General features: G+C 33.3%; 1 protein-coding gene across 1 annotated transcript; it reads left to right on the top strand.

Moving 5' to 3' along the window:
- Positions 1 to 9,583: 9,583 nt before the first annotated feature.
- On the top strand, positions 9,584 to 12,635 carry LOC137955576 (phenylacetaldehyde reductase-like). The gene is made up of 6 exons (XM_068802583.1): positions 9,584 to 9,778; positions 10,384 to 10,553; positions 10,993 to 11,184; positions 11,582 to 11,744; positions 11,875 to 12,061; positions 12,372 to 12,635. Exons 1-6 carry the CDS (start codon positions 9,661 to 9,663, stop codon positions 12,514 to 12,516), a joined length of 975 nt encoding a protein of 324 aa, XP_068658684.1. The 5' UTR covers positions 9,584 to 9,660; the 3' UTR covers positions 12,517 to 12,635.
- Positions 12,636 to 22,240: the final 9,605 nt, after the last annotated feature.

Here is a 22,240-nt window from a genome sequence, read left to right as displayed (position 1 = left end):
GTTAATCTCTCCCTCTCTTTGCTTGGCGCATACCTCTTTTTCTCTTTTCTTTTTTCTTCTCTCTACCTGAGAGCTCTTCTACCCTTTTCTTCCTTTTCTTTCTTCTTTCTCTTGCTTGGAATATTGGAAAAGGGATCCTAAATTCAACATGGTATCAGAGCATTAAATTTAGGATCCCTCGTCAAAGGAATGCTCTAAAGAAGTGATGATAAAACCACTCAAAGAAGGTTTTTTTGTGAAGGAAGAACACAATACGTCAGATAAGTGTTTAATTTTTTTTCTCTTCATGTTACTGGTTTCCGAATTTAGAAGATGATTTAAGGATGATTTGAATGCTTTCATCTTATTATATTATGGATATGCATGCCTCTCTATCTAGAAGAAGCTATCAAAACAGTTTTGTCGATTTGGAAATTTTGCTTACCGAGACCAGTCCATGATCAGATTGTTGGAATTTTTTTAATGGGAACAAGAGTCCCCTGATATAGAAGATTGTTATTGATTCTCTTATGAGTGGTATTAGAGAAAAAAATCAGAATAATAATTTAGCATCAATGCTAAAATTTCCCATACATCGAGTTGCTTGAAGAGTACTATTTGGTGTTATTATTTGAATTTTTTTAAGAATGGCCTATCATGGCTGAAGAGAATATGAATATCAAAAGTGATATACTGAGAATTACCACCATACCCTTACATGGGGTATCAAATTTTATGAGTTGGTCCACATCAATTCGGAGGTTCCTTATAAAAAAAGACCTACTTGGTCACCTCACCACCCAAGTACCACCTATTGATGAAGATGATATTTTTTATAAAAAATGGATGAAAATTGATACTTTGGTGATTAGTTGGCTAATCAATAGCATGGAAGAACATGTCTCCAATAATGTCATTCATCTTGACACTGCTAAACAAATTTGGGAGACATGTGCTAAGCTGTACTCTTGCCCGAATACTCTACATAGACCATATTACATTCTCTAAAGAATGTTGAATACTAAACAAGGAGAAAACATCCATGAGTACTTGGCCTGCTTTAGAGGCTTTCTTCAAGAGTGGAAGTTAGCTCAGCCTTCAACCACAGATATTTCTATCCAAGACAAACAGAAGGAAGCCTTAATTACTGCTATTTGCCTTGAAATGTTAAACCCCATCTTGAGATTGGCAAGAGTCAACTTCTGAGTGCTTCTGTTGTCCCCAAGTTTGATGATATATGTACAACACTACTCCGTATTCCAGATACTTCTTCCTTCACTACTGAAGTATCATCCGCTATGTATTCCGATCATAGAGGATCATCATCTGACCGCGACCGAGGCAGAGGTTATAGAGCAGGCAGAAGAGGAGGTGGAAGAACTGGTGCTGGCAGAGCAGATAGGAAAGAATGTACTCATTGTAAAAAAATTGGCCACACTATAGATCAATGTTATTACAAGGATTCCAAGGCATGCACTTACTATTGACAATATGGCCATTATAAAGAAATATGTTATAAAGCCAATGGACAGTTAGAATTGACAAGGGCTAATCAAGCCTTTGTAAGTGATACAAAAGAAGAACAGCAAAAAAAATCAGCAGCATAGAAAATTTTTACTGATGAAGAGTATGAGTTATTTCAGAAAATGAAGACAATGTTGGGTTCTTCTCCTAGTTTCTCCGCAACTACTTCTGCCACTACCGCTTCAGGTATGCTCTCTGCCTTATCTTTATCCTGGATAGTTGACTCAGGAGTCTCCGAGCATCTTACAGGTAACAAAAATTTATTACATTCTCTATCTCCGAGTCTTTCACACAAGTTTGTTACCATAGGTGACGGTTCTCAAACCAAAGTCCAAGGGAAAGGTTCCACTTCTATCACACCATCACTTCCGCTCACTGATATTCTTTTCGTTCCTACTTTCCCTTTGAATCTACTATCTATTAGTCAACTGATAAAATATTTTAATTGCTCTATTACCTTCTCACCCACTTCATGTGTCTTTCAGGGTCTTATAACGAAGTAGGTGATTAGTGGAGGCCATGAACAAGGGGGGCTTTACTACTTGGACATGCCAAAAATGAATATGGTTTCCACTACTGAAAATGAGACACAGTTATGGCACAATTGGTTGGGACATCCATTTGCATAGTCTCTTCATTATACATTTCCTTCTCTTAAAGTAAGGTCAAAATTTCATTGTGAGGTTTGTCAATTGATTAAACATCAAAGGAATACATACTCTCCTCGTCCAGAAGTCAAAAGTGTTACTCCATTTTCTTTAATTCATACTGATGTTTGGGGGCCCTTGAGTGTCTCCAACATTTCTCAAGCAAAATATTTTATTACATTTATTGATTATTTCACTCGCACAACTTGGTTGTTTATATTTAAGGAGTGTTATGAGATACCATTTATTTTTAAGTCATTTCATGCTATGGTACTCACACAATTTGGTCAAAAAATAAAAATTCTCCTGTTTGATAATGCAAAAGAATATGTATCCAAAGACCTTGACTCTTTTTGTCAAGAAAATGGCATTATCCATCAAACATCATGCATCTACACTCCCCAACAAAATGGTGTAGCTGAATGGAAAAATCGTCATATTCTTGAGGTAGCTTGGGGTTTATTATATGCCATGAAAGTTCCATACTTTTATTAGCCTCATGCAATCCTTACTGCTTTTTTTTTATAAATCGTCTACCATCTTCCATTCTTGGTATTAAATCTCTTTACTCTCGATTATTACCAAATGATGATCCATTTTCACTACCTTTGAAAGTCTTTGGATGTCAATGGTTTGTTCATAATTCATTTCCTAGACACAGCAAACTTGATCCTAAATCTATCAAGTGTATCTTTTTGGGATACTCTCGCACACAAAAGGGTTATGTTTGTTATAGTCCCGCTCTTCAACGCTTATTTGTGTCCAGGGATGAAACATTTTTTGAAGACTCCTCATTTTATTCTGATAGTGCTCCTCCTGGGTTGTCCTCAGTACCAGGTTCTCCTCGACCGGTTGTGCCTCGTGATACAGAGATTATTCAACCCCCAGAGCAAGTGGCCGACACCACACCTACCTATTTAATAGATCCAACAGAGGTAAGTCCTTTATCACCAGTTATTTTTGGCCCTCAATATGATACTCGTCCTATTGCTATAAGGAAAGAACCTAGATCATGCACTAGACCTTCTACTTCTCATCCCATTTCAAATTTTATGTCTCATCATCGCCTCTCACCTTTATGTTGTTAGTTTCTTTCTTCTATTTCCTCCATATCTGTTTCATAATCCTATCAGGAGGCTCTACAATATCCAGGGTGGAAGGCAACAATGGATGAAGAAATGAAGGCACTTAATGACAATCATACATGGTCACTGGTTCCTCTTCCAATAGATAAAAAACATGTTGGTTGCAAATGGGTTTATACTGTCAAACATAATCTGGATGGATCAATTGCACGATTGAAGGCTCGACTGGTTGCCAAAGGTTATACTCGGTGTTATGGAATTGATTATGAAGAAACCTTCTCTCTAGTGGCAAAAATGAACTCAGTAAATGCATTTCTTAATGGTGATATTAAAGAAGAAATTTAGATGCAACCACCATTTAGGTATATGATTGAGGGGGAGTCAGTATGCCGCCTAAAAAAATCTTTATATGGTCTAAAGCAGTCCCTTCGGGCATGGTTTGAGGAATTTAGTCAAGCTCTCATACGGGCGTGCTTTTACATATGCTCTGAAGATCACTCAGTATTTATTGAACATACATCGAGAGATAAGGTGATTCTGGCTGTATATGTTGATGATATCATTTTAACTGGTGGTGATTCCGAGGGCATCCAGAAAACAAAGGAAAAAATATGTGCTGAATTCAAAATGAAGGATCTTGGACTACTCAAATATTTTTTGGGTATTAAAGTATTACAATCCAGACATGGGATTGTGCTATTCCAAAGGAAGTATGCCCTTGATCTACTAGAGGAGATAGGAATGATGGGATGCAAACCAGTAGACACTCCTATGGACTCAAATACAAAATTATGTGGAGGCACTGGAGAAGATGTAGATATTGGGAAATATCAAAGACTAGTGGGAAGACTTATTTACCTTTGTGTAATAAGGCCGGATATTTCATATGTAGTAAGTGTGGTAAGTCAATACATGCACAAGCCACAACTTAGTCATTAGCAAGCACTTGAAAGGATACTACGATATCTGAAAGGAGCTCCAAGAAGAGGGTTTCTCTATAAAAACCATGGTCACTTCAACATCGAAGGATTCTCAAATGCAGACTGGGCCGGATGCCCGGATGACAGAAAATTTACTTCAGGATTGTGTACGATGGTTGGAGGAAATTTGGTTACATGGAAAAGCAAGAAGCCAAATGTAGCAGAACGATCTAGTGCAGAAGCAGAATACAAAGCCATGGTACACACTGTTAGTGACTCCTATGGATAAGATCTCTTCTCATTGAATTGGGATTCTACAAAGAAGCTTTGATAGATCATACTATGATAATCAAGCAATAACGCACATTACATCGAATCCAGTCTTCTATGAAAGAATAAAGCATATTGAAATTGATTGCCATTTTATATGAGAAAAGTTCCAAGCAGGTTTCTTATCTCTAAAGCATATATCATCACAAAGTCAAGTTGCAGATATTCTCACCAAGTCTGTCACTCACAAGATTATGTCTATCATATGCAGCAAGCTGGACATTTATGATGTCTTCTCATCCCCAGCTTGAAGGGGTGTGTTACAATGTGGGACCCACCATGGTGCTTGAGGTGGTGGGACCCACCATAAGGACATGGGACACCAAGAAGAATCCTCACCCAAGCTAGCACGAGTTAAGAAGTTAAGAAGCACAAGTTGAAATGAGTTAGAAGTCTTGTAGATCAAGTGGGACCCACAAATATCCCACGAGTTGGCAACCTTATCAAGATGAGTTGGAAGATCATGAGGGACCCACAAGGATAAGACCACAAGTTGGCCTCCTCCCTTATATTCACGTGATTGAAGAAAGAGTTCTAGTTCAACTCATATTACTCCTCTAGTAGATTGTTTTGAATAGACATATCTTAGAGAGTTAGAGTTGGAATGTAATTAGGAGATTGAAAGGCTAATTGTACAAGGACTCTACCTCTTCATCTACCATAAATAGAGGTGTTGTAATTCGGAACTAATCAAGTTACACGTCTCCTTCTTGAGTTAATCTCTCCCTCTCTCTTTGCTTAGTGCATACCTCTTTTTCTCTTTTCTTTTGTCTTCTCTCTACTCGAGAGCTCTTCTTCCCTTTTCTTCCTTTTCTTTCTTCTTTCTCTTGCTCAGAATATTGGCAAAGGGATCCAAAATTCAACACTAGTGTTATTTTTAGAGCTTCCTTTTCAGAAAGATGTCACGTTGCTTATATATGATGCGACAACAATGCTAAATATGATAGCAAGCAAGTTAAAGAATAAAACAATTTGATATTGGTCTTAACAACAACAACAACTATAGCTAAATAAAGTTGATGTTTAAAACATTAATAAATATAATATACACATCTTTTTAGGCCCATTTAACTCTCCATGCATATTAAAAGCCTTGTCATATACTTGTCCTTATAGTCTTGGTATGATTAATCTATGTTTAGGAAACAACTACTTAATGCCTTTTTTAAAGTTTCATAGTAATGGTGTTAAAAAATGTACTGTGCCAAGAAAAACTCAATAAACATAGAGTAGCTATTAGCTATTCTTTATTTGACATATCTCAATACACATAAACTAATATTAAAATAATACATTTCAAAATTATCAATAAAGACATTAGTTGTTACAACGAATTACCTTTTGAACATTTTGTGTAACTAATTTGAGATTTTTGGAGTATTATGTAAAATAACATGAGCAATATCTTGACTATGATTAGCTAAAATTGTAATAGTTCAAAAAACATACCGTGACTTATTTAATCATCAAACTCATTTTGCCCTTTGAATGACAATCCTTGTCATTGTCACTCTTTACTATGACAAGAATCTCATGCCCTTAGAGCAGGAGAATTTCTCTTCTTTTTTTTCTAAATTTGAATCAATCAACAATGAATGCATCTTCACCTCACTCATGTGTTTTCGATTCTAAAATTAAAATAATATCAACAAAAAATAACATCTTCTATTATGCTACACTAACTAATCTTCATTCTCAATAGACATGGTTTGGGGGGACTCAATGTCCCTAGGTTGAAATGACTTCTTTTACATTCCTCAAATAGACTTCTATTGTTAAAGAATAGTCTCACATGGATTAGTGAGTACAAAAATCTTAGGTTTATTAGTTGAAAAAATGTTTTCCTAACTTGGTTTGTCATTTTGAGATGGGCCTTGGGCCCAACTTCACATCTATCATTTGGATGATAATCAATAGTTCATTTTCATATCCCAAGATTTATGAAAAAAGTTTACAATATCGACAACTAGGGGTGGCTTCAAACCGAGCCGGTTAGCGAGCCACTCGAGTTCGGCTCGGTTCCAGCTCGATTCGATTCGATTCGATTCGATTTTTTTGGATCTTGAACCGAGTTCGAGATCCAGACGAGGCTCGTTTAAGTTATCGAGTCGAACTCGAACAAACCATGGCTCGATTCAAAAGCTCGCGAACCAACTCGTTTACTTAACAAGACTCAAGACAGGATGTCTTCGAGTTTCGACTCACAGATTAATAACTCATCACTGACTCACCCCATCCAATGGAAAACGTTTTGGGTTCCCTCTAGCTAGGATTTTATAAGCTTCCTCTCAAGCCATTCTCCCCGTTTTATTTACCTCTGTAGGACTAATAAACCTTAGTGAATAAAAGAATGAATAAAGTAAAGAAAAATAAAGGCAACAAAGAACAAAAGAGGGCAGAAAAAAAAGAAAAAATGGAAGAATAAAAAAAAATGGAGAAGAGTGAAGGAAAAAAATAAATAACATAAATAAATAAATATATATATAAATTTATTTATTTAAAAAATAAAATGAATAAAAATATAATTAATGTGAAAATGAGGAAATAAATATAAACTATTTTATAAAAATATAAATAAAAAAATAAGAGTAGAAAAAAAGTAAAATGAAAAACATTGAGGAGAAGAGTGAAGGAAAAAATTAAAAATAAAAATATATATTTAAAATTTTAAATGAATTAAAATTATAATTAATGTGAAAAATGAGGAAATAAATATAAATTATTTTATAAAAATATAAAAAAATAAGGGAAGAAAAAAGGAAAAAGGAAAATGAGAAAAATGGAGGAGAAGAGTGAAGGAAAAAATTAAAAATTAAAATATATATTTAAAATTTAAAATGAATTAAAATTATAATTAATGTGAAAAATGAGGAAATAAATATAAGCTTTTTCATAAAAATATAAAAAAATCAGGGAAAAAAGGAAAAAAGAAAAATGATAAATGGAGGAGAAGAGTGAAGGAAAAAAATAAAAATAAAAATATATGAATTAAAATTATAATTAATGTGAAAAGAGGAAATAAATATAAACTATTTTATAAAAATATGAAGAAAAAATAAGGGAAGAAAAAAATGAAAAATGGAAAATTAAAAAAATGGAGGAGAAGATTAAAGGAAAAAATAAAAAATAAAAAATATATATTTAAAATTTTAAAATTAATTAAAATTATAATTAGTGTGAAAAATGAGGAAATAAATATAATCTATTTTTAGAAAAATATAAATAAAAAATAAGGGAAGTAAAAAAAGGAAAATAGGAAAATTCAAAAAAATTGGAGAAAGAAAAAGGAAAATAAAAATAAATAAGAGTTGGAAGACAAAAGGAAAAAAGGAAACAAATAGCAGTAAGAGGAGAAGCAAGAAGGCAAATATTAAAAATTAAAATATATATTTAAAAAATATAAATGAATTAAAATTATAATTAAAGTGAAAATGAGTAAAATAAATATAAAATATTTTATAAAAATATAAATAAAAAAAGGGAAGAAAAAAAGGAAAAATGGAAGAATAAGGAAAAAAAGGAAAATGAAAAAAAGGAGGAGAGGGAAAAAGGAAAAGAAAAATAAATAAGAGTTGAAGGACAAAAGGAAAAGGAAAAAAATAGCAAGAAGAGGAGAAGAATGAAGGAAAAAATTAAAATATATATTTAAAATTTTAAAATGAATTAAAAATATAATAAATGTAAAAAATGAGGAAAATAAATATAAACTATTTTATAAAAAAGATATTTTTATGCATGAGAAATATTTTGTTAATAGTTTCTTGTACAATTGAGCCATGTTCTTAAATCATTGTACTTAAATCTTGTTCTCAGTTTGAAAGTTTCTTGTGTTCACAACTTAGTATATTTCAAGTCTTTGAGACTTGTGAGGGCCGAAAGGTCAAAACCAGATGAAAGTAGGGAGCAGTAGGTAAAGGAGATAAACTTGATCCTATTAATTGAGATTCAGTTATTAATATGGATTTTTAAGTGAATAATACTTATCTAGAATACCCTTTCAATTTAATTGACCATTCTCAATTTTATGTAGAGGTCATGCCCAATTTATGTAAAATGTATACCCAATTTTATGTAAAATGTATACATAATTTAATATATAATTTATTTGATATGTGATTTTTGAAAAATTTTAAATGTATGTTGAAACTCAAACTCAAGACATGTATTTTTTGAAAAGTTTTAAATGAATATTGAAGCTTGAGCTCGGCTCGAACTCGGTTAAAATTATTGGGCTCGAGTTCGATAACAATTTTAGGTTCGAGGCTAGGCTCGGCTCAGCTCGATGCCACCCTTATCGACAACCTCACATGCTCTCTTTGATGGATTTGATGTCTTGCTTAGATTATCGTATTCTCTCTAATCTTGTTATATTAAGGGTTGAATCTCTTTTTCAAAATTTATCCATAAACAATAAATAAATTTGGTGAACAATTCTTTAAAAATTTCAACATATAACAGTAATATATATATATATGTCATATTATTGTTAAAAATTCAACCTATCTATAAAAAATCTTTCAAAAAATTGTCAGTTACATGTCAAAATCACAAATATTTTTTTATGCAACCTATTTTTTCTCTCAAATAACTTAACATTTATTAAAATAAATTTGAAATATAAGAGAACAACATCATAAGTCTTTGTAACTCATATATTTTCAAATTTAAATTTACTAAAATTAAAAATCTGAGTTGATTAAAGTATTGATCATATTTTTATGTTGTTTTTCTTCTATCGATAATATCATCGTGATTGCACCAAGAATTGTTGTTAAAAATAAATAATTTCTTTAAACAATATGTATGATATATAAAGAAAATAATTAAAGAATAATTAAAAATATCAAAATGAAAGGTTGGTTATCAAAGAAGATCGAACAGAAGTAGACTTTAAGAGAGAGAGCAGCCTCTTGTCCCCATAAAAATGGAAAACGTTTGACTTAGATAAATAGTTTCGTGACACGCGGATTTATTGCGACGCCTCGACAAAAGAAGCCTAATCATGAGTCGTGGCGGGGCCGCGGCAGTGTCGCATCAGTTTTCTTCTATTTCTGTACCATTCGTCGTTGGAACGCTCGACTACGATAAAAGAGTGTGAAGGAAGATCTTTTTCAGTCCCCTGTCCACGATTCCTCCCTTTGATCAGCCTGAGAATAGAGAGTGAAGGAAACCGCGATGAGTGGACTCGGCAAAGTCGTCTGCGTCACTGGAGGATCTGGTTTCATCGCTTCTTGGCTGGTGAAGCTTCTTCTTGGGCGGGGTTACACAGTGAAGGCCACCGTCCGCAATCCCGGTGAAAACTTCTATCCGACTTTTTCCGTTTGTCGCTTTTTTTCGGCTAAACTCAACTTCATGTGAACTGAAAATATCAAATGGTGTTAGTATTTTTTGTGCTACTGCAATAGAACCGTGATTATACGTTCAATATTGGACATCTATATACATGACATCCTCTTTTTCTTTAGAGCACCGGAGGGAGAGATCATATTCAAGATCGTTATGCGAAATGTCACTTGCGAGCAAGACTACCATTAGTACACTTGTCAGTGATATCTTTACCTTTAAGCCGCTGAACTATGATCGATGTAGCTGATGCATGAAGGCTTTTCTATGCGAATCGGCTTTAAGTGTGACAGGCGCAGAGAAAAGAGGATCTGTTCATGTTGATAAATGTCGAATTATGCCTTTATTTGGAAAATTAATTTAGAAAAAGTGCACAGAGAAACGAGGTATAAAAGGGCAAAAGATATGGAAAAGCAAAGATCCAACTTGCTAGGATTTGTTTATATTTTTTTCATGAGAAAGTTAAAGAATGATATTTTGATTCAGATCTGGATTTACTTGCTTGATGTCACTTTTTCCGTTTTTTATTCGTTACCTGTATTCTCGTTACTGCAGACAATCCAAAGAAGACGCTTCACTTGCGTACTCTGGAAGGAGCTCCTGAAAGGCTACATCTGTTGAAGGCAGACTTATTGGAGGAGGGAGCATTTGATGCAGCTGTTGATGGCTGCGAGGGAGTATTCCACACAGCATCTCCCTTCTTTTTTGCCGCCACAGATCCTGAGGTTGATACTACAGACAAAAATCGATATGATTTTTCAGAACCTTGCAAATTTCTGAAGCATTGGCAATGGCTTTTCTTGGGTCTGTTTTACTCAAATAAGACGGCGCTTAGATTGTCATGGATAGGGATTTATAGTCTACACTCTACCAATGGACTAAGAGACATTCTGAATGGGGTTTACCCATGTGGTAGTTTTGAAGTAGATCAAACAGGCGAAATCAAAGGTCTTATAGTAGGAGGTCTAGCCTTCATTGTTTCCAAACCTGATTTCTTCTGATTAACTATCAAGTTTTGATTGTGAATACTTGTTTATAGGTTAAAATATGCAAATCACATTTCCCTCTGTTATTCGTGTATATGCTTTGAAAATAACTTTTCAATTTGTGTCTGGCAATCCGCATATTGACCAATTGTTGGATTTTTTTTCTTTTCCTTGTCAGGCTGAATTAATTGCACCTGCAGTTAAAGGAACTCTCAATGTTCTTGCTTCCTGTGCAAAAGCTTCTTCAGTTAAAAGGGTGGTAGTGACATCCTCCCTTGCAGCAGTTCAATTCACAGGGAGGCCACTAACTCCAGATGTAGTGGTTGATGAGACTTGGTTCAGTGATCCAGAGTTATGTAGATCAATGAAGGTAACAATTTAAGATTGTTTTGCTATCTTGTTTGCTAGATTAACATATTTACTTGCAGAATTGTTCAAACTACTGTTCAACTTCTGCAAGCACATCCCTGCTGTGATCTGTTAATACTTGGAATTTGGGTTATAGTGAAAACATCTGGTGAGGTTCCAGTTATGCCATTGATTGAATATTTATCACTAATATGCCATTTTCTTATTCCACTCTAATAGTTTCTATACAATGATTGCCCAATCAGATGCTTAAAAATGTAGTGTTATTGTAGCCTCTGGCAAGTCTCCTCGCCCTGGGTTTTAGATGCTTGACTCATATTTTATCAATTTGAAGTTGGTTCAATAAGCTCCTAAATATGTTTCTTTTCTTTCTTCCAAAATGTTATTTTTATCTCTAGGCCTGGTATTTACTCGCTAAGACATTAGCAGAGGAGGCTGCTTGGAAGTTTGCTAAGGAGAAGGGGCTTGACATGGTGACAGTGAATCCAGGAATGGCGATTGGTCCTCTCCTGCCACCAACCCTCAACACAAGTGCTGGGGAGATTTTGAAATTAATAAGTGGTATATTTTACTCTTTTTACGGTTAACTTAGCCTTTTCTGCTAAGTAAATTACTCACTGTGCTTCCTTTAGGATCTACTACAAACTTAAGTCTGTTCTGCTAAGTAAATTACTCACTGTACTTTCTTTAGGATCTACTACATTTCCTAATCAAACAGTGGGCTGGGTTCATGTGAGAGATGTTGCATTGGCACATATTCTGGCATACGAGGTTTCTTCAGCAAGTGGAAGATATTGCTTAACTGAAAGAGTTGCTCATTACTCGGATGTTGTAGACATTTTACAAAAGCTTTACCCCAATCTGCCACTCCCTGAAAAGTAAGATTTTACTTCATTTTGTTTATCGTGGTTTCAATTGTTGAAGTTTCTACAAGGAGTCATTGAGTTATTGTACACAGTTAAGAGATTGAAAATACAACAGATGATAATAGCTTACAGTGGGGTGCCGCTTATATTTTGACTAGGTGTTTAGATTGTTTAAAATGTTATTTTATAGTATGAGCTCTTGCATCTAGGTCTTGTTTTAGGACAACGAGACCAAGCTTTGTGCAAAGTTTCCATATGCTTCAGATGATTGGATTCCGAAATTCATACATATTCATTCCCCTTCCACATAATTTGTTGGCAGATCTGTTGATGACAATCCTTATGAGCCGACATACCAGATTTCAAAGGAGAGAGCAAAAGCCTTGGGCATCGAGTTCATCCCTCTGGAGGTGGGCCTCAAGGAGACGGTTGAAAGCTTGAAGGAGAAAAACTTTGTCAATTTCTGATTCAGATTAGGTCAGTTTCCTTGTCAAGATGAATGGCTGAAGACGAACTACGTTTGAATATGTCACATGTAGACAGAACATGCAACTTGCTATGGTGTGTTTAGTATGTTTCTGTGTTGTGCCACTCTATGGAGGTAGCTCTTACTCTTTAGTTACGTCTTCATTGCTTTTCTTCAGAGACTAAAGCAAAAGAAACAACTTTAAAGCGAGAAAAATAAACACAAAGATATCAAATATGGGCAGCAGACAGCAGACAGCATGTGGCTTACTATCTTGATTCTCGGGTTTCATACATCTTCCAAACTGCGAATACCTTTTTGTGGTAGCTAGGAAACTTCATAGTAGGTGTTATCTTCTTCACAGTTTTGACCTGGACATTCTTACTTGCATTAAAAAAATTAACACTGATTTGGCAACCACGATATTCTCACTCGTCTTTAGATCAACACTTCGACGTTCACTTTTTTTTATTTGACCAGTCTTATTCTAGAGAAAAGCAAACATAGAATGACCTGATGTGACCACTATTGTCTTATGGTTTTCATTTTTTCTCTCCTATTAGAATATTTTAATTTTTTTAATCAAGAAAGAATAGACAAAGATAACATCGAGGTCCACGTGACATGACCTATCTTATTTTCATTAAAATAGTTTTACTTCGTTTTCCCTTGTCACTCTCAAGTGAGTGATTAGTCTTCTTCCTCATTTTCTCTCTCCTATTTAAGATTTTTTTTTCTCTTTTATATATATTCATAATCTAAGTTGGTGATGTCACTTGTAAATCCTCTCTCTCTCTCTCTCTCTTCAGATTATTGAGAGGATTATTAGACCTTTTTAATATTTAATTCTTTTTAAGACATATACTAGATAGATTTAAAATTTTTGTAATGTTCAAATTAACTAATAAATTTAAGTCTTAAGTAAAAAACCCACCTCAATATTGAGGCTGCCAAGGCAATAAAAGAGATTCACGTGGAGGGAATGACTCCTTCCTGGACATAGCCTGTTTCTCTTCTCTACCTCAATCTTCTCCCTCTTGTCCGTGTTAAAAGATATCCACGTGTGTAGAGCAGCATTATCGTAAAAAGATAACTATTCAATAAGAGGTGGTATAAATTTATAATTATATAAGATGGTGTATGTCATTTCATGTCTTTTTTTCTCTTAAGGGGTATAGTCTAAAAGGCATTATTGACATTGTAAATATCTCTCTACAACTATAAATATAACCCAATGTGAATAAGGTAGAGCATCAAGCTCTAGCCTCTTGAACCTCATTCCCCCCACCCCATCTCTCATCTCCCAAGACTTAGTTTTCTTCTCTTCTCCTCTCCTTCTTCTCTTCTCTCCTTCCTTTGAGATGTCTTGTAGTTATATGAAGGCCCTAAAAAAAATATGGTATCAGAGCAGGCAAAAGTCTGACTTGAAAAGGAGAAGAAGATGGAGAAGCAAGGGAGAAAGAAGAAGAAAAAAAGGAAAAAAAAAAAGAGGAGTTTCTCATTTTTCTCTTTAGTTTTCTTCTTTCCCAATTACTCTCTTTTATTGTATTTTGCACTCTCTTACCATTATTTTCATATAGCGAATTATATACTATCAGAAATATATTTGAGTCTACTTTCCAACTCAAATTTTTATTTTTACTATCAGAGTTTTCTTAAATAATAATTAACATATGAGGTAGCAAAGGTCAGGAACCAAAAATGTTTGAGTAGCAACAAAAAGCCTCAACTTTTTGGACAGTTTATACCAACATGACTGTGAAAGTACATAGATAATTCTATCTTAGAAGAACTCTTTGTGAGTCTACTTTTTATCCGAATAAATAATTTCTCAATCCGACTATTTTAGAAAGAGATATCTATATTGGAAGAATCAAAAGTCATACTAGTATATGTTACATGCGAAAAACCAAATTTAAGCCCATTTTTTTGCTTCATTTTTGTGTTACTAATCTTGGTTAAGTTTCCTATTTGTTTTCAAACTCTAGCCAATATTTTACCAACTTGAGTACCTTTCCTTCCTTCAGTTTTTCTGTTCTTTAATTTTCTTAAAAGAAGTTCTTCCTTATATGAGTTCAGTTTCCTTGTTAATAAAGTCTAATTTATTTTTGAATTAGAAAGTCTTTTTTCCTCATTCTAAATTTCAAATATCAGTATCCTAAATCTCCCTTATTCCATGATTTCTTTCTTGAATATTTTCTTTCTAAATTTGTCAAGTTCGTTTAAAACTAGTTGTCTTATAGGATAAGTCTATTTTAAAAAAGTGTCCATTATTATGTTCCATCTCAAAAAAAAAAATTTTAGTTTTTCAAGTTTCCTCAATCATCATGTTCATAAAGGAATTGATTTTTTTTATCTCATTTTTGAGTCAAATTGATCACCTTTTATCTATTTATTACTATAAAAGTGCTTCCTTATTGTTGAAGAGCAAGTATGGAAGAGTTTTACATGACTCTCCCAACAAGAAGTCTCATAGGGCTAAAATTAATATGTGGAGTCAAAGATAAATCTCACAGAAGGTGGTTTCACTGAAAAATCTTACTTAAAGTTCTTTTAGTAATTCTAGTCTTTTATTCTGTTCAATTAATTAATTATGCTAGGACTTATCTTCAAGTATTAGATTTTGGGTGTAACTAGGACAAAAGTAGTTTAATCCTAATTTGATTTTAGTTATTTTCTCTATTATAAATAGAGGTTCATTGTACTCAAATTACAATAAGTCAGTGAAGTATTTTTATTTTTCAAATATTCAATATGGATGAGAGCGGGTTCTATGAGTTGACTTGATCATCCCACAAAGATATATGTGATCCTTTATTTATTTGTCATCTCTAGTAACTTAGGTTCATAATCTATATTTCTCTTCTTTTCTTGTCCTAGTGCCCATTGTTTCCTTGTGATTCACACCTTCATACACATAATTTCACATTAAAAATTATATATTTATGAAAAGATATTGACTCTACTTTCTAATTCAAAATGAATTTAGGTAATCAGAATTTTTTTTCAAAGAGAAATCAATATTTGACGCAACAATAGAAAGCTTCATATTTCGAGGCATTTGATGCTATCAAGAATGATAATTTATATGGAGAATTATATGTTAAACAAAATATCTTTAAGTATATTTTCATACACTTTAAAACAATTCTAAATCTTAGTTTTTTAGAGGATTATATCAATATCTGAAAAGTCAATGGTCAGCTGACCAAAGAAGGAAAAGTATTTATTTCGACAAAATTGTAGAGTTTGAAATTTATCATATTATTTTTCTCAAAAGAAGTATATTTAATTCAGAAATAATATACTTGATTGGAAGGCATCAAAGTCTAATTTTAGAAGGAGCAACTGTCATGTCAATCTGATATGTTTATGGAGATATTCTCATTGGAGTTGCATGGATCATGCTATAGAATAAAGCAAACCAAGCGATTATAACAGGTTCAAGAACAAAGCTTTTATGTCAAATTGGGTATCAAACTAAAGATATTTGAGTCTAGGTTTTTGAGCAATAAACTTTTTGTGATCATGAGCTATATTTTTGGAGATATTGATATAAGAAGTATCAAAGGTTAGTTATACCAAAAATCTCTTTGTTTCCTATTTTCTCTCCTATTACCTCTCCATGCATTAATGTAAATTGAGTTTATTTTCTCTTAGAGTCTTAGGTTTTTAGAAAAATTTCTCTTATAATCAAAGAGTTTTAGTTAGACTTAATCACTCAATGATGTGCACATTCAAGTATGCAGCTTGGAAGTTGTTTTCAATTTTTTGGTGTTTTTGTTACTTGGTTGTGTATCTTCTGCCTTTGAGGTCATATTTGCGTATCATCTCCAAAAATTATGTTCACCCACAAGAAAATTTATTTGAGGTCATATTTGGTCAAATTGGTTTATTAAGTTATTTTTATAGTTCTACCATTATATTCTCCACTACTTTTTGTTGACCATAAGTTGACTTCCTTATTACTTTTGATGATAACAAAACTTAATAGATCTAATAATTTTCAAAATTAAGTATTTAAGATACTTTACCTTCAAGAGTCAATGCATCTCTAGGTCTAAAGCAGAACGACCAAGCCTACTCAAGACCTCAAACAACATTGAAGGACGTCTCTTGAAGAAGCATCCACAAGGAAGAAGGCAACAAGAAGACTAAAGTTTAAGTGTAAAAGTTATATGTTAAAAACAAATGTAAGCAATTTTTCCTAATTCCCTTATTTAAGTAAAATGGTGTTTATGGAGCTTTAGGATATAGATTCTATATAACCACGTTGCATATAACCATGTTTAGGAACATTATATGCATCCCTTAGAACATGTTAGAGCACTTAGACAATTATTCTCATGCTTTTAAAGTCAACTTAGTTGAATTGGCACTGGAATGATCAATTGACCTTTGCCAATGATTGATCATCTAGGAGTGTGAAGGACAAGGTTCTAAAGCATGATCGATCAACCTTAGTCGATTGATCGATCATCCCATCTAGATTGATCGATCACTACTGTCCAGGCAAGTGAATTTCACATGGAATGTTTGATCATCTCACATGATTGATCAATCAAACACAATCCTGCCAGTTAGGGATATAAAGCATGATCGATCAGAGGAAGTTGACTGATCGTTCATACTTGCATTGCACCTAGAGGGAATTATGATTGATTTATCATCCCTTGACAATGATCGATCAGTTCGTGGATCATTAATTCACATCTTGACACAAAAAGAGTCGTTATGATAGATTGATCAATCAATCACTTACAGTGATCGACCAATCAATAGTCTGATTTTTGCAAATGGGAACAAAACGGATAGTTTGGCTTGGGGAAGTTATAAATACCCCATCAAACCATGCAGTGAGAAGTTAATGAGCATTTATTAGTAAAACCTTTGAGCTTTTATCCTCAAACTTGAAAAACTTCTTAAAAGTACTTTAGAGTGAAAGAGTGAGCCTTAGCATTGAATAATTTAGTACTCTTTACATTTATTTCCTTTCATTGCATACTAGACAAGTTCCCTCACTCCACATTGTGCTGCTAAAGAAGTGGAATCTTGGATCTCTCAAGGAGAAGGAGCTCTCCAATGAAATAGTGCAAGTTTTTCCTTTCTTTGATTTCAATTAGTGAAAGGTTCATCTAGATAGAATGGGCCAATTGGAGTTAGAATCTACCCAATCTCTTGGGGAGATTGTTAATGTAAAAAACTTGTATTGACCTACACGTGACTTAAAGAGAGCCGAAATATCTTTATGTAAATTCTAGTTACGAGAGCTTAAAAATGGTGGAATTTCCCAAGCAAGGGTTCTTGGGCAGTGAATACCAATATGGGAACATCGATAACAAGAATTCTCTTTGTCTTATGGTGTGTGCATGTTTATTCCTCATTGAAAATGTGATTTTGCATGACTCTTTATTTACAAGCCTTACATGGTTTTTTAATTTGAAATACACAAATTCCCCCCCCCCCCCCCCCCCCCCCAACTGATTTAGTAACCAAGATATAATTGAGTCATGAATGTTTGGTTTCTCTGCCTTAATTTTGGTTTATCAAATTTTATCCAATTGAGAGTTAGTATTTGTGTTAGTGTTTAAACAATTGATTGGCTAGTTGTGTTACATATGTTTCCAGCTTTCTCTTAAAAGATCTTTAACATCCTTTTATTAAATCATCTATCTTGCAATTTTCCCCCCTCTTTAATTCTTTTGTTATTTGTCCAGTCTTATTCTAGAGATAAGCAAACATAGAATGACCTGATGTGACCACTATTGTCTTATGGTTTTCATCTTTTTATCTCCAATTAGAATATTTTAATTTTTTTAAGCAAGAAAGAATAGACAAAGATAACATCAAGGTCCACGTGACATGACCTATGTTATCTTCATTAAAATAGTTTTACTTCTTTTTCACTTGTCACTCTCAAGTGAGTGATTAGTCTTCTTCCTCACTGCTCTCTCCTATTTAAGATCTTTTTCACTTTTATATATACATAATCTAAGTTGGTGATGTCACTTGTAAATCTTCTCTTTCTCTTCATATTATTGAGGGGATTATTAGACCTTTTTTAATATTTAATTATTTTTAAGACATATACTAGATAGATTTTAAATTCTTGTAATGTTCAAATTAACTAATAAATTTAAGACATATGTAAAAAACCCTCCTCAATATTGAGGCACTTGCCTCATTGCCAAGGCGATAAAGGGGTCCGTCGATTTGCTCCAACTAGGCCTTTCTAAAACATGAATTGTGTTACTTACTTCAAAATCCAAGCAATGATGGTGTTCTTACATAACACCCTATGTTACCAATGTCTTCAATTTCATTTAATTCTTTAAAGTACCAATATGACTTATATAATAATTTTCTAATCATATGGTGGCTTGGCTTAATGGTAGTAGCCAATTTTCTTTAGTGCTTTTCAATTTTACATTTTCTACTTAGGTGGTCAAAGCATGGAGCCATTTTAATCTTCCAGAGGGATGAATAAAAGAGAAAAAACTCAAGCATTAAGTAGTCAAAGCCTTATAATATATAAAACACATTATATTAATTTACTCTATTTTAATCTTCTAGAGGGATGAGTAAAAGAGAAAAAAACTCAAGCAATAAGTTGTCAGAGGCTTACAATATGTAATACATATTATATTAATTTACTCTAACTTTATTTATTTAAACCCAATTTCAAAGGAGACCACTCCCTTCTCCATTAAAAGAGTGTTCCTTCTTAGCCTAGTTGTTTCCTATTTTATCCACCTTTGTAGTTTCGTAGTTTATTTAATCTTTTGTTTCGTAGTTTATTTAGTCTAGCAGTATCCTTGTTTGGTTATGCTTCCTAGTTTCATTATAGAAGTTTTATTTTATCTATAAAAGGAGAAGTGCATGGCTAGGGGAAGAATTATTAAAACCCTAAGCCTTTTCTTCCCCTGGACATCTACTTCTCCTGGAGAAGAGAGAGAGGTAGACGAAATCTGAAAAGACTCTCTTCTCATGTAATTTTCAGATTTCATTCATCTGTCTCTCTTCCCCAAGAAGTACCTAGCTAAGGGAAGAAAAGACAAGATTTCAAGAATCCTCCATTAGCCATGCACTTCTTGGTTTATAGACAAAATAATATAATTGTCGTGAAACTAGGAAACATATATAAACAAGGATATTGTTAGACTAAATAAAGAAGGTAAATACTAGGCTAGATAACATAGGAAATGACTAGGCTAAGAAACTCCTAATTCTACAAAGTGCACTCTCCAAAAAACCTAGAAACAAAGCAACAACTTTCAAAAATTGTGACAATTATTGCTCATTCAAGTGTTGAAGTTGAGTACTAAGCAATGACTCACACAACATTTGAAATGATGTCGGTTAAATCCATTCTTGCATAATTTGGATTCAATAGCACAGATCTTATGCCCATGGCATGTGACAATCAAGCAGCCATCCACATAGCCAACAATCCAATATTTCAAGACCACACCAAACATATTGAAGTTGATTGTTACTTTGTTACAGATACAGTAATGAGAGGAATCATATCTTCATATAAAATCGTTTGCGCAACTGGAAGATTCTTATTTGATATCTATTCTTTAGCATGAGGGAAGTGTAAGAAAGTAAAGTATTTAGTTGACATTTAGTTGTTATTTTTTGGTTGTTTTTTTATTTCTTATTTATTAATGGTATTATTGTCTTTTATAATGTAACCCCAAGTGACGATTATCAATAAAAGAGATTCACGTGGAGGAGGGAATGACTTCTTCCTAGACATAACCTATTTCTCTTCTCTACCTCAATATTCTTCCTCTTGTTTGCGTTAAAAGATATGCACATGTGTAGGGAGACATTGTCATAAATACAATAACTATTCAATAAGACGTGGCATGACTTTGTAATTATACAAGAAGGTGCATGTCATTTCATGTCTTTTTTCTCTTAAGGGGTATAGTCTGAAGGGAATTATTGACATTGTAAGTATCTCTCCACAACTATAAATATTTTTAGGGCATTATTAATATTTTTTTCTATAAAAAAAAAAAACAAGGTCACATTCTGGATTTTTTTGGAAGTATGAGTGTTGTATAGTCACCTCCTTTGGTTAAAATTATTTTTCGTGGTACTTCTTGAATTTATCTTCTTTTGTTTTTATCACATCAATGCAATGCCTAGACCCACTATCTAAAAAGTTTGGTAGTTTGCCCAATATCCAGCTCGAGTTAAGTCTTTTATTCTTCTCTCAAGAGGTGATTCGTATTTGAACTACCTTTAAAAAGTCAGTCCATTTGTTGTGGCCTAAAATTAGGTCTTTTTTTCACCCTAGAAATTGAGGGGACTGTGTTTCAAACTATGATCATTTTGACTAGTCTATGGAGCTTTGTCACATGGCTAGGAGTGATTTTCTTCTCCCATATTGTGCTTTGTCCAAGCTAGGATTCTTTATCTAGCTTGAGGGAGAGAAAAAAAAGAAATAGGTATTTTATTCCACATGTTGTGAAAATTTTTATATGCCCAAAATATTCAAGAAAGGTGAAGAACTATTGGAAGATAGGCCCAAGCCCACACGACCAAGGAAGGCCCACATATCTAAGAGTATTATAAGATGGGCCACACGACTAAGGAAGGCCCACAAGATGGGACCAAGCACATAAGAAGTAGGACCCACCATAATTACCACAAGTTGGCATCCTTATCACATAAGTTGGAAGATCAAGAAGGACTCACAAAGACATCTTTATCTTATGGTCTCGTCCTAGAAGAGTTCAAGTTTGAGTTATGTTTGTCTTTTATCTATATTGAGTTATTTAATTATGCTAGGTCTAATCGTTAAGTGTTAGAGTTTGGGTGTAACTGGGACTAAGGTAGTTTTATTGTAATTGGACCCAACTACCTTCCTCTATTATAAATAGAGATTCATGTTCTTTGATTATAATATGTTAATAAAGTCAATAAAAATTTTCTCTTTGCCATAAATTCAACATGGTATCAGAGCTAGTTCTTTGAGTTGACTTGGTCAACCCAAAGAGATAATGAGATCCTTTTCTCTAAACTCTAAACCCTAAACCCTAAGTCTAGGTTCGTAGTTACTTTTTTTCAGTCCTTAGACCCATTAGTTTGCTTTGCATTTTTTACCTCTATAATAAAATTTTAATATTGAAAATTATATGTTGAAGGAAATAAATTTGAGTCTACTTTCCAAGGAAAAACTATTTTTTCCAATCGGAGTTATCTACAAAGAGATATAGATATTTGAATGAGCGGAGGTCAGATTGCAAAAAAGGTTCGAGCAGCAGCAAAAAGCTTCAACTTTTGAGGTATTTTATGCTATCAAGAACTAGACTTTATATGGAGAATTAAATATAAAAATAAATATATTTAAGTCTATTTTATGAGTTATTCAACTAATTCTCGATTTGAGTTTTTAATAAGTATAAATTGATTTTGGAAAAGTCAATGGTCATGTTGGAAAAAAAAGAGAAATAGTGCTTAGTTCGGCCAGATGACAGAGACATAAATCCATCAGAATATTTATCTCCTGATAATTATATTTTATGAAGAGAGATTCTACTTGGATGAAATTTATTTAAGTATAGTTTCAGAAGGAGAAAATTTTATGTCAATCTGATCTATATTTAAAGATATATTCGTATTGGAAGAATCAAAGGTCATGCTGGTATTCTGTTGTATTGAAAAATCCGAATTTATGCCCTTTGTTTTGTGTCACTATCTAAGTTGCT

This window comes from Aristolochia californica, unplaced genomic scaffold (genome assembly GCF_029961685.1).
Source record: "Aristolochia californica isolate CCGP_79_NKW_82.1479 unplaced genomic scaffold, dmAriCali1.0.hap1 SCAF_2, whole genome shotgun sequence".
In the NCBI taxonomy this organism is placed as follows: domain Eukaryota; kingdom Viridiplantae; phylum Streptophyta; class Magnoliopsida; order Piperales; family Aristolochiaceae; genus Aristolochia; species Aristolochia californica.
The sequence above is the reverse complement of the archived record's forward strand: the minus strand, read 5'-3'. Positions and strand labels throughout refer to the sequence as shown.

Bases quoted from the DNA above. Each gene is read 5' to 3' on its own strand.
- LOC137955576 (XM_068802583.1), top strand. From the start codon at position 9,661: ATGAGTGGACTCGGCAAAGTCGTCTGCGTCACTGGAGGATCTGGTTTC. The intron at 9,779-10,383 runs GTGAAAACTTCT...TCGTTACTGCAG, and splicing joins GGCCACCGTCCGCAATCCCG to ACAATCCAAAGAAGACGCTT. The intron at 11,185-11,581 runs GTAACAATTTAA...TTTTATCTCTAG, and splicing joins AGTTATGTAGATCAATGAAG to GCCTGGTATTTACTCGCTAA.